Here is a 13,016-nt window from a genome sequence, read left to right as displayed (position 1 = left end):
TGAAACACGCGTCTGAAACGCTGCACCCCATGATACAAGCGGCGGCCGCGCCGCTCTCCGAGACTTTAGCGGCGGCCACGCCTCTCTCCCAGACTGCAGCGGCGGCAGCGCCGCTCTCCGCGATTTCAGCGGCGGCCGCGCCGCGCTCACAGACTGCAGCGGCGGCAGCGCTGCTCTCCGGGATTTCAGCGGCGGCCGCGCCGCTCTCCGAGATTTCAGCGGCGGCCGCGCCGCTCTCCCAAGCACCAGCAGTCCCAGCTGCTCCAGCTCAAGCACCAGCAGTCCCAGCTGCTCCAGCTCAAGCACCAGCAGTCCCAGCTGCTCCAGCTCAAGCACCAGCAGTCCCAGCTGCTCCAGCTCAAGCACCAGCAGTCCCAGCTGCTCCAGCTCAAGCACCAGCAGTCCCAGCTGCTCCAGCTCAAGCACCAGCAGTCCCAGCTGCTCCAGCTCAAGCACCAGCAGTCCCAGCTGCTCCAGCTCCAGCACCAGCAGTCCCAGCTGCTCCAGCTCCAGCACCAGCAGTCCCAGCTGCTCCGGCTCCAGCACCAGCAGTCCCAGCTGCTCCGGCTCCAGCACCAGCAGTCCCAGCTGCTCCGGCTCCAGCACCAGCAGTCCCAGCTGCTCCGGCTCCAGCTCAAGCACCTGCAGCTCCCAGAACTATGTTTGGGCCCAGGCCCCGTATTTCCAGGCCTGCTCCTAGGCCTCCTGACTTTGCCCCTAGTTATGTGCCCAGGCTGTCCCCACAGACTTTTACCAGTCCTGGGCACCCACCTGTGTCTTTTGTACCCCTGTCTCTCCCTGTCCTGGTCCCCGTATCTGTGATCGTTCCAGTTCCTGTCCCCGGTGGTTTCTCTGTTCCTGTCCCTGTTACTGTGTTTGTTTCCGTCCCCGTCAATGTTCTAGTCCCTGTTCCCATGTCCGGTCCCGTCCAGTCTCTGTCTCATGTCCAGTCTCCGTCACCTGTCCAGTTCCCCGTCCAGTTCCCCGTCCAGTCTCCGTCACCTGTCCAGTTCCCCGTCCAGTCTCCGTCACCTGTCCAGTTCCCCGTCCAGTCTCCGTTCCCTGTCCAGTCTCTGTCCCCTGTCCTGTCTCCATCTCCTGTCCAGTTCCCTGTCCAGTCTCCCGTTCGGTCTCCTGTTTTCCCCGGCCTCCCCCTGCCGCCAGCCCCCGGGGTTTGTTTTTACGCGCCTCGGGAGCTGCGCGTTTAGGGGGAGGTTTCTGTCACGCCTGGCCCTGTTTCCTGTCTGTCCTCGTGCCTGTGTTGTCCCACGTGACCCGTGCCCCTGTGTTCTGCCTGTGATTTTCCATTACCTCATGTCTCATTTGTAGCTCCACCCCTTCCCCAGGTGTTTCCACTCCCAGTGTGTTTCCTGTTTAGTTAAATAGCTTTCCTCTGTCACCTGTCCTGGTCGGTCTTTGCACTGTCTCCTGTCGTTTGTCTTCCCGTGTTCCCAGAGTTTCTCTCCGTGTTTCTCTCCGTGTTTCTCTCCGTGTCTATCTTAGTTTAATCCTTGTTATTATCCTTGCCCTGTTTAGTTCATAGTCTTGTTTCATTATTCATTTTGTTTTCCTTGTTTAGTCTCCCTATTTGTTTGTAGTATATATTTATCTTCCTGTTTATTCTGTTATTTTCTAGTTCCCTGTGTTTTCCCTAGTTTATTCCCTTGCCCTGTTTTAGTTTATCCCGCCTAGTTTTATAGTCTCCCCGTTTGTTTATCTTTAGTATCTCGTTTGTTTGTTAGTTTTAGCTCGCCTCTGTTTCTTGTTTTTCTTTGTTTCTTGTTTACTTGTCTCTTTGTTTAATAAATTCGCCCTACCTGTGTTTACGTCCGCCTCCTCGTCTCTCTGCCTGGGTCAACCCTGACAGTAATACATACACTATTGTTCTGTTTATCTCTGTCACAACATCTTCTCTCTGCCTACAGTTAGGGGTGGGCTATATGGGTCTAAAATAATATCACGATATTTCAGGGTATTTTTGCGATAACAATATACTTGGCGATATAGGACAATTAAAATAATAATCATAATGTGGCAAAATAAATAATATAGCATAAAATAATATAATGCAGCAAATAATATTGCAGAATATTTACTGCATGCAGATAAACTGCAGACTAAAACAATTATACAATAAATACACTTAAAGCTTAACAGTAAAAAATAGACTAATTTTAAGACAGAACATCCCTATTATCACGATATGGATTTTTAATATCATGATATTTTTGTGTCACGATATATTGTATACGATATAATATTGCCCACCCCTACCTACAGTATTACATCTCTACATACTTAATTATGACATGGATTATAACAGTGTTTATTACTTTTTAGACTTTGATTGTACTTTGTATTTTCTTAACTGTAGGGGTTTTATAACTACTATAAATTACTATTGTAAAAAAGTACAGTATGTACAATATCTACTTTCAGTAATTCAGTAGTCAGTATTCAATATTAACTCTGAGAGACATATTGTAGGGATCCATAGGTGAGCCATCAACCGTGCACCACTCAGCTTGGTTTAGAGCATGTAAGTGTGTAGTTGCTATCATAATGACAGGAAAAGTATGCTTTGTATGGTCTGAAAAATGCAAAAGGCATATACTAATACTCTTAATTAATCATACATGTGGATGGTATTTTAACAGCTTTTGCTTTTGCACTTCTAAGTAGAGGAAACAGACCTGCTCGTTCCCTCTGTTAAGGTGCGTGAGCAGGTCATTTATTAGAACAGCAATGTTATTTTATGCTGCATTCTGTTTTTTAATGATGTAAATGTGCATCACATCATGTCTTGTGCAGGGTGTACGATAGGGCCTGTATGTTTCACAAACTACACTGATAAAAGTGTATCAACCATTTTATTGATTTAAAGTTAATTTTTATGTTTAATTTTAATCAAAATGTTAGATTCTACCTAAATCATAAATATGAGTAGAACAAAAAAACTAATATGTTTAGGTGTAACAAATTAGAGTATTTTCTTTTGGTTGGTCCCAGTTTTTTTTTTTAGTGAACACTAAATAACTGTGACTACTAAAGAATATTTACTACGTACTCCTCAGTATACACTTTGAATTATTCACTACTTACTATACTGTTAATTCAGGGTCCACAATTAAATATTTAGTATCTATAAAAACATATTTTCATTCACTATGAATTATTCAGTATTTACTATGGATTGTTAAATACATGCTGTGAATGATTCAGTATCCGCTATGAATAGTTCAGTACACACTGCAAGTTATTCAGTATCCACTATGAATTAATGTTGCTCTGGTTGTTCTGAGAGTGAGGAACTGAAGTAAGGAGTTTTAAACAGGGTCTAAGTGAGCAGAAACCCAGACAGGCCATCCTGTCCTGATGAAATCAGGATAAATAAGCTCTTTTACCTGCGGTTACTGCAGACACTGTGGTCAGCACGATTTAGTTTTTCTAAATCCAACCAATCAGATAACTCTCTTCAGTGCCTGGACACAGACTAAACACACCCACAGCGTACTGTACATTGCCCTATAGAAACAAACCAGAACATCAGTACACTCCTGTCTAACATCAACAGCTTTAGACACAGATGCCAACAGTTGAGTCATAGTTAACCTTTAATCCAAATTCAGTCGATTAGCTGATAGATGTTTACATTATTACTATTATTTGTATTATTTTAGTTTTTCCTTTTTCTCTCCCAGCTTATCTCTACTTATCATTTGATTTTTTCTTTTTTTTTTCGCTTTTTTCTTACTAATGAAGTTTTTATTTGCTAATCTTATTCTCATTTAACCTTGTTTTTCGTCATGTTTTCCTGTTTTTTTATTTATCCATTTTCATCTGTTGATTTTAGTTTAAGCTCTAAAGAGTAACTGTTTATTTTAGCTTGAGTGTATTGACAAATATCTTTCAATAATGATTACTTATCTTAGTATCTATAATTACATAATTATTGTGTGAAACCTTGTATTGTATATGCATTAACCAATACTCACATTATATTTGATCATTTTTACTCACAGTGTATTTTACACGCAATTATATAGAAGATTAACCAATACTCACAATTTATATTATTTAACACATATAGATAAACATTGTTTGATCAGACATGTGACTAACACAGACTCTATTATATGACAAATTAACCCACACGATACATAAGGCGTTTACTAACACATTAACATATAACATATGAGAACTAGTGTGAGACTTATGCATTTCGTTCACTGCATGACCCTAATTAATGGCCATCAATCAGCGGCTGGTACACTCTGTGTGATCTCGACTGGTACGCTCGGTACAGGGCTAAATTGCTACAGAAAAGGCTTTTAGATCAAAGCGGTCTTCTGTGTGTGGGGGAACCTGCAGCGGCTTCAAAGCGGGGGGTGACGCACACACACAGATAGTGCCACGATGTTTCATTCTGGAAGAACACAGTCAAGGCCAAACACTAGTGGTCCAGTCAGACACGTGAAACTTGAGTACTAACACGTGAAATTACGCATGCTAACATGAGATGATTTTAGCAACGCCTCATCAACAGGTTTCACGTCATTTGGGGTATAAAACATGGAGTCAGATCAGATGGGGGTCAGAACTTATGCTGGGACGGCTGTCAGACGGTCTTTCATGTGTTGGTTCTCCTGAATATTCAGTGCTTTGTAATAAATACTTGGTTTGCTTTCAACTTCACTCCATCTGTCTGACTCTCTCTATCAAACGAACACGCAGGGGAGTTGTACCCCGGACGAGAGGTGGGGGTAGCCCACCTTTCATTTTCTTTTCTACAACAGCTCATTAAATAATACTCACATTTTAATACCTGTTTACTGTAAACACTTAACTTCACTGAAACACAGGTCACCCTCAATACTTCTGAGTCAAAATAAAAAGATTGATCGTTTGACTAATTAACTATTTATTATATCTGTCCTCAGGTGCTGACAGTGTGTGTGATCCACTTGGAGAGGATGAAGGGCTGCCGTTCTTCGCTCTTCCTCTTCGTCTTCTGGACGCTGGCTGTGGTGTGTTCCCTGGTTCCTCTCAGAGCGAACATCCAGGCTGTTGTCGGAGAGGTATGCTGCTCAGAGGTTTGATTTATTTATTTAAATAACAGGGACAATACACATTTATCAACATCATTATTTCATAATGTAAATGTGCCAGATTTAGCCAGATGGCTGATTTTCTACTGCTGTCCCTGGGCAGGTTAATGTTTTAAAGGAAACCCTTTTAAACAATACAGTAGAAGTAATTAATAAAAACACACTAGTTAAATAAAGTACAGCATAAAACAGCCAATCATTATGCTGACAAATCAATGTGACACTGATTATAAATACCTACCTTGTGCTTTCACTCACTGGCCACTTTATTAGAAACCTCTACAGGTCCTTCTTAAAAAATTAGCATATTGTCATATTGTCATATTAGCAAAAAGTTCATTATTTTCTGTAATGTACTGATAAACATTAGACTTTCATATATTTAGATTCATTGCACACAACTGAAGTAGTTCAAGCCTTTTATTGTTTTAATATTGATGATTTTGGCAAAAAAGTAAAGAAAAAACAAAAATTCCTATCTCAAAAAATTTTCATATTTCATCCGACCAATAAAAGAAAAGTGTTTTTAATACAAAAAAGTCAACCTTCAAATAATAATGTTCAGTTATGCACTCAATACCTGGTCGGGAATCCTTTTGCAGAAATGACTGCTTCAATGCGGCGTGGCATGGAGGCAATCAGCCTGTGGCAATGCTGAGGTGTTATGGAGGCCCAGGATGCTTCGATAGCGGCTTTAAGCTCATCCAGAGTGTTGGATCTTGCGTCCATCCAGACTCTGGCACCTTTATTTTCCGAATGACATGCAAAAATTGAGCAACAGTCCTGTGCTGCTTCTCTGTAGCCCAGCTCAGGCACTTCTGCCGCTGTTTCTGGTTCAAAAGTGGCTTGACCTGGGGAATGCTGCACCTGTAGCCCATTTCCTGCACACCCCTGTGCACGGTGGCTCTGGATGTTTCTACTGCAGACTCAGTCCACTGCTTCCGCAGGTCCCCTGAGGTCTGGAATCGGCCCTTCTCCACAATCTTCCTCAGGGTCCGGTCTCCTCTTCTCGTTGTGCAGCGTTTTCTGCCACACTTTTTCCTTCCCACAGACTTCCCACTGAGGTGCCTTGATACAGCACTCTGGGAACAGCCTATTCGTTCAGAAATCTCTTTCTGTGTCTTACCCTCTTGCTTGCTTGAGGGTGTCAATGATGGCCTTCTGGACAGCAGTCAGGTCGGCAGTCTTACCCATGATTGCGGTTTTGAGTAATGAACCAGACTGGGAGTTTTTAAAAGCCTCAGGAATCTTTTGCAGGTGTTTAGAGTTAATTTGTTGATTCAGATGATTAGGTTAATAGCTCGTTTAGAGAACCTTTCCATGATATGCTAATTTTGTGAGATAGGAATTTTGGGTTTTCATGAGCTGTATACCAAGATCATCAGTATTAAAACAATAAAAGACCTGTAATATTCCAGTTGGTGTGCAATGAATCTAAAATATATGAAAGTTTATTTTTTTCATTTCATTATGGAAAAGAATGAACTTTATCACAATATGCTAATTTTTTGAGAAGGACCTGTACATCAGGGTTTGGTTTTATACAGTGAGAATTGGGGGGTACGGTGTAAGGAGAAACCAGTACAGCACAGATGCAGATGCTTCAGTGAACTGAAGTGTGAAGCAGAGAGACAGTGTTTGTTTAAAGCTTTGTTAATTAGCGTTATCTGGCTAATATATCAGATCACACTGGGCTTTATCAGCAGTTTAGCTCAAATAAAAGGATTATATTTGATAGCTTGGTTGGGATTGAGACCGGATCACATTCTCAGCACGCAAACTGATCCAGAAGGAACGGACAGAGACAGAGACCATCTCCACTAGCTGGCCTTGGTTCAGTTGTTTTGATCCGCACTTGAGTGCATTTACTGTTTTCACACCTGCTCAATCAAATCACGCTAAGAGTAAAAACAAATGGTGCTGGTGTGAAAATGCCCTAAGAAAGCTAGAAAGCAGCTACTTATTCATAGTGCAAACTATATGTACTAAAGAAACTACCACATGTTGTAATGCACTGAAAAACTAAACGTTACAAATGAGTGAAGCCTTGTACTTGCTCTTACTGGCCACATTATAAGAAACACCTACTTTCTGTATTTTTCCTATCTGGACACATTTTCATAAACATGGAACATACAGACTCTCACACTCGCTGTCTCTTTTTCATTCTCTCTGTCTGTATAGACGTGGTAATGGATAGCTTGTGTATGTGAACAGATAATACACAGTATGCTCAGTGCAGAGTGTCGTCTGTGTGGTGGGGAGTCTTCTTTTCATGGTAAACAGCTTTTTTATAGCGTCTGGACTGAAAACTGCTCTTTGCTGAAGCTGATAAACAGTGTGGGCCAATGGCGAGACAGACCCAAACCAGAGGCCACCGAAATAGAACATCCAGACTGATAGGCAGTCCACAATACACACACACATACTGCACACACACAAACAACTGTTTTTTCAGCGTCTGTGAGAAATAAAGCCACAGACAAAAGTGCAGCAAAATAATCTATTCTACACTTATGTAACTAATTTAAGCTAAAGAAGAATTCCACAAATGTTACAACTTTTGTATAACTTGCTGACATTCAGAATAAAATTACTGATGCTCATATCTTTATAGTAGTGTTAAATGAAACCATCACTTTGACCAAACACAGCCCCAAAAACAACTCTCCCTAAACTGTGTGTTTTAAACATTATCCAAATGTAGTTACTCAACCTTTTATTTACTGCAAATATATGAGGGTTAAATGTTACTGAACCAGAGCTGTTAAGTCAACCAAGATTAGTTGACTTAGTTGACACACACATCAGTCCTTGACCCAGAACTGTGCCTCATGCGTGATGGAATCCACAAACCTTAAACAAGCCCCTCTCAGATTAAATATCAGATCTAATGTAGCTAATAGCAAAAAATTATGAATAATACAGAGTCTATATTTCCATAATATGAAGCCCCCAAGGTGACATCATGTGATAAGCTTGGGAACGAGAACTTAAGGCATGGGATCTTAATGCATGGCCATGACTTATTAAGCCATGGGAACAAGTTAATTAAATCATAGCCATTAAGGCGTGTCCACAAGGTCCTTTTGTTTTACAGCTAACAAAGCAAGCAGCTCTCAGTGGTTGTGCACAAAATGACTGCCTAAGGAAGGTTTGATGTAATATTCAGTCTTCTTCGCTGTCATTAAAAGAAAGCCTTATAATTCTATGGCCACGACTCATTCCCATACCTTAATAAGTCATGGCTACAAGTTAATTATCTCATTTACATGCATTAGAATATTGTTCCCATGCCCTAAGATGATGTTGTAGGTCTTTGGAGCTGGTCTGTAGGTTGACTATGACTGTTCTCACCATCCTTCTCCTCTGCTTATCTGAGATTTTTCTTGGTCTCCTAATTCAGGTCTTAACTAGAACTGTGCCTGTGATCTTCCATTTGTTCCTCACAGTGGAAACAGACAGCTGAAATCTCTGAGATAGCTTTTTATATCCTTCCTCTAAACCATGATGTTGAACAATCTTTGTGTTCAGGTCATTTGAGATTTGTGTTTGTGAGGCTCCCATGTTGTCATTCTTAACCCTTTCTCATAATTGGATTCACCTGTGTATGTTGGTCAAGAGTCAATAAACTTACCAAACAAATTTTGTTTTCCAATTTAAATCAATAAAACGTGAAGGGTGCCCAAATTTATGCACTTGCCTGATTTTGTTTAAAGAATTATTCCACACTTTCTGTAAATCCTACAAACTTAATTTCACTTCTCAAATATCACTGTGTTCGTATGCCATATGATATATTAAATTAAATATGAACTTGCTGATCTGAACAACCAAAGGTTAATAAAGGAAAATCATGCAAATTATCAGGCGTGCCCAAGCCTTTTCATACCACTGTATATTGACCTATACCAACATATTTTTAATTTAATAGAGGATTATTTTAGGCACAGGGGATTTTTTTTTTATCACAAAAAATAAAGCTTTATTTACAGTATTGACAGAAAATATACATTTTTAAGCATACATATTTTAGATTAGTAGTAGCTTTTTTTAGTACGATCCACTTGCAATGTTTCCATTAAACTCAATCACATGTCCTATTTCTCTTGTTTATTCTGCACAGTGATTACAATCAGGGTGGAAAAGTAGTATTTGAAAACACAAACACCTGAAACCAACTTGTGAGCACAAGTCATCTGCAGATTACTGCTCGTTAATGTTTGTCTTTGGCTGTGATCCACAGCTTTCCGGTGCCCCAGGGTCCTTTTCCACGTACAGATGCCGTGACTGAGGCTGCTCATTACTGTGCCGTTTACTGTCTCAAATATATACATGTGGCGGTTTGGGTTGGGCCATGATTTAGGGCTGCTTTAGGGGAGGATTACTTGTTTGTTAGTCTGGACATGAGGCTCAGAGTACAGCAGTAGTTTGTTAGGACAATATGCAAAACACAATCCAGTGTCCACAATCACTTCCACCCCACTTAACCCAAATCAGTCAAGACATGTCTGGAGTTTGATGTTTGCTTACTGTTGTATGTTTGCGCTGAAGCCTGTAGCTCAGGGGATAATAGGAGATAGCTTCCAATTAGCATGGTGCTAATCATCACTCACTAACCTCAAACTGTGTTGATTTGCTGAGTAATCCCTGCTTGAGTGCTATAATTCTTTACTAACTGTGCACAGTGTACAGAGTAAATAAACAGAAGCAATAGGTCAATATAGTTTCACTTAAACATAATCAAATCAAATCAAATTTATTTATTTAGCGCTTTTTACAACAGATGTCACAAAGCAGCTTTACAGTACAAAGAATCAGACAAAAACTGAACATATACTAAAAATAACCCCAGTGAGCGCATAGGCAGGGAAAAACTCCTTCAGAGCTGGAGAAGGAAAAGACCTTGGAAGGGCCAAGACTCTCATAGAAGGTGGGACCATCCTACCACTGCTTTTTAAAAGCTTTTAATTAAATATTAAGTCATTACGCATTCACACAGGTCTAATATATACATGTGTATAGCAACACGAGTAATGAAAGCAGTTAGAGTTCATGTAAACTTCAAAGCAATCAGTAGTGGAGAGTGAACAGCTAGTCTGAGGCAGGTGAATAAACTGGATGATGAGCAGCTGATCTGTAGTGGCTGATGGATAGGGAAGGCTGACTTCCAGAACCTCCAACAGTCTGGCCGAACAGGGGACATGAGATCCTGAGGGTCCAACATCTATTAGTATCGGGTCAGACAGGTGGGCAGTCAGTAACTCAGAGGAAGCAGAGAGATGGAATTAGTTTTGACTGGATTTATGTAAAACAGAAAATATGAAATATTATCAGAGTGTGGCTAATAACTTCAGCAGATCTGAGTAACACATGCTAACTAAAGGGAGAGAGCCAGAAGGTAACACAGACACGAAGGCTCCCTGAAACACCGGCATCCACCACTCCACCATCCACAAACCTGAGTAAAACAGCACCAGCACTCAGTTATGTTTAGGGTTTGAAGATTTTCTTTTTTAGCTTAGCACTGCAGGTACAAGGCTAATGAAGTTATATTTTAATGGATAATTTTAGGGGTAACATTATTGAAATTGTACTGATATTGTATAATACGTTGATATTTTGTTTGTAAAACTGTATTGGTTTTCAAAAATACAGTATTGATGTTTAACTGTTAAGACATGTAAAGACAGCAGTTCATATAGTCAGGGCTGGGTATCGTTTTTAAATGTTTTGATACAGATATTTTTGAAACAGGTACGACCATTTAGTGCTGATTTATTAAGAACAAAAATCCTTGCTTGTGCTTAAACTACAAATATTTTGTTTATATGCATATTGCTTAATGCATTTCAGTTTTAAGAGTTCTTTTTTTTTAAATATCAGCATTACACTGACACCACCAATATAATTTAATAGATTTTTACAATCCCTTAATAATAGTGTAGTGTGCTTTAGGTTTGGAAGACTAGAACTTTTTTAAAGACGGCATGAATGAGAGAAAGACGATGTGAGATGTAAGCATCTAACATTCTGCATAAAGTTCTACATTTTGAATCACAATTGGGGAAGACTATTGAAGAAACTTAACTCACTTTTTTAGGCTATAACAACCTTTATTTTAGAAGGGCTGGCTAGCGACTAGAATAGTTATTGCAGCATTTGCTTCACCCGTCATTGATACATGGCATTAGTGGTGTAACCGTGGCAGCGGTCAGCCTCTCTCTGCATCACTACTCTGGTGTTAGTCATAAGCCATGTTTTTTAGGACCTCTAAAAATAGGTTATACATATTAAGGCTCTGAGATTAAGGCTTGAGACAGACATAAAACAGAATAAATGTTATATTTTATACCCCAGCACACAAAGTGCCATCTCAAACATTTGGTAGAGATATTTTCAATTTCAAACACAAAAAATATGCCAATATTTTCTCCCCAAAAGGCATTAACACATTTAAATTAGAATCACTGTTCACAACTTCTTCCAAGAAAGATTTTTCTAAACTTGCCTCAGCTTGCCAGACACTACAGGCAGCGTCGTGTGGTGAGCAGCAGTGGGCGGCTGCCTTCTGATCATTCCTGAATTTGGTTTCCTCCAACACCACACACAAAAGACAGAGCAAATACAGCTCCACAGGAAGCATGTGGCGTCTGTGGTAAAGGACTTCTGATACAGAGCATGAGAAATTTCACGTAGTTCTCATTACTCTCACACTGTCGGACTCTGTGGGCCCTCTTTTTGTGATATTTAGGCGAGCCGTCAGCCACCATGCGCTCAATGCAGCTTGATTAATGGTGTGTGTGTGTGTCTTTGCAATTAAAATCATGGGAAAAAGGCATGTACTAGTCCTCTTAATTAATCATGGGTGTGTTTTGGATGTAACGTGCAATAAACCAATCGCCATGTCACTTGCCATTGCCTTTAAGAGCCAGGTGGCCTCAGACTTTTCCAAGGCTTCTCAGCAGAGGAAACTGACCTGCTCTTTCATGCTGTGTAGGTATGCATCAGGTCATTTATGATTCAGAAACTTGTTATTTTATGTTGTATTTTGTTTATTGTTAATGTAAAAGCTTGCATAGCTGCCAAAAGGTACGTGCTATGGGTTTGTGCACTGCTGCATGTGCATGTGTGCGTAACTAGTGAAAGTGTACACGTGTGCATCTGTGTTGTGAATTCACTGCCAAGACAGCAATAAATGTCTGACTGTTGACGTCTGTGTTTCAATCAGTGGCGCACCTGTGTTTTCTGTTGCCAAGATAGCATTACGTCAGAAATTTACATGAACACACCTCATTTCAAGACCACAACGCCCATTGGTGTAAATATATTCATAAATGCCTTTGCTATTTAAATGACGCAGGCATGCAAACTAGACTGCTGGCGGGGTGTAAGATAGCAATGAGCATTGTGACACGCCTTATGCAGGGTGTAAGATGGGTTAGCAGTGGGATATATATTTATTATACAACAGTTAGTTTGGTTGGTTGGATTGGTTGAGAAGTGTTCTAGCCGTGCTGATAACATCACAGCCTTCTCACACTAAACTTGTATCACTCCGCCAACGCGTTGCCGAGTAACTGCGTATACACACAGGACACCCGCAGCAGCGTTAGCTTAGCACAGGCTAGCGCTCAGCCACGGCCCGCAGCGCTGGCTCGTCTTTTGTGAAAAAAGTCGGTTACTGCCGTCTGACAACCAGAAAGCTAACCAGCCGGGCTTGGCTAAGCTTCGCTAAGCTAATGCTGACGACAGTCCAGTTGGCTAGCTAAAACCAACACCACCCAGCAAAACAAGCAGAAATGCTCAAAAAATGAGCAGCTTTCACCTGAAGACGACTCTACGGAGCAGGAGAGAGTATCAGCGTTATTTCACGGTCCTACCATTACCATCTTCACTTATTCCCAA

The 13,016-nt window shown here is 40.8% G+C and overlaps 1 protein-coding gene across 2 annotated transcripts in view; it reads left to right on the top strand.

Moving 5' to 3' along the window:
* Window positions 1–13,016, top strand: part of LOC103043664 (multidrug resistance-associated protein 1) — a 65,696-nt gene that overhangs the window by 17,722 nt on the left and 34,958 nt on the right. The window contains exon 4 of one of the 2 annotated variants that reach the window (XM_007235342.4): window positions 4,941–5,078. In XM_007235342.4, the coding sequence (XP_007235404.3) occupies window positions 4,941–5,078 (138 nt within the window). Of the gene's footprint in view, window positions 1–4,940; window positions 5,094–13,016 lie in introns of both variants that reach the window. The other variant, XM_022665890.2, reaches the window with a different exon arrangement.

This window comes from Astyanax mexicanus, chromosome 19 (genome assembly GCF_023375975.1).
Source record: "Astyanax mexicanus isolate ESR-SI-001 chromosome 19, AstMex3_surface, whole genome shotgun sequence".
Classification (NCBI taxonomy): domain Eukaryota; kingdom Metazoa; phylum Chordata; class Actinopteri; order Characiformes; family Acestrorhamphidae; genus Astyanax; species Astyanax mexicanus.
The sequence above is the reverse complement of the archived record's forward strand: the minus strand, read 5'-3'. Positions and strand labels throughout refer to the sequence as shown.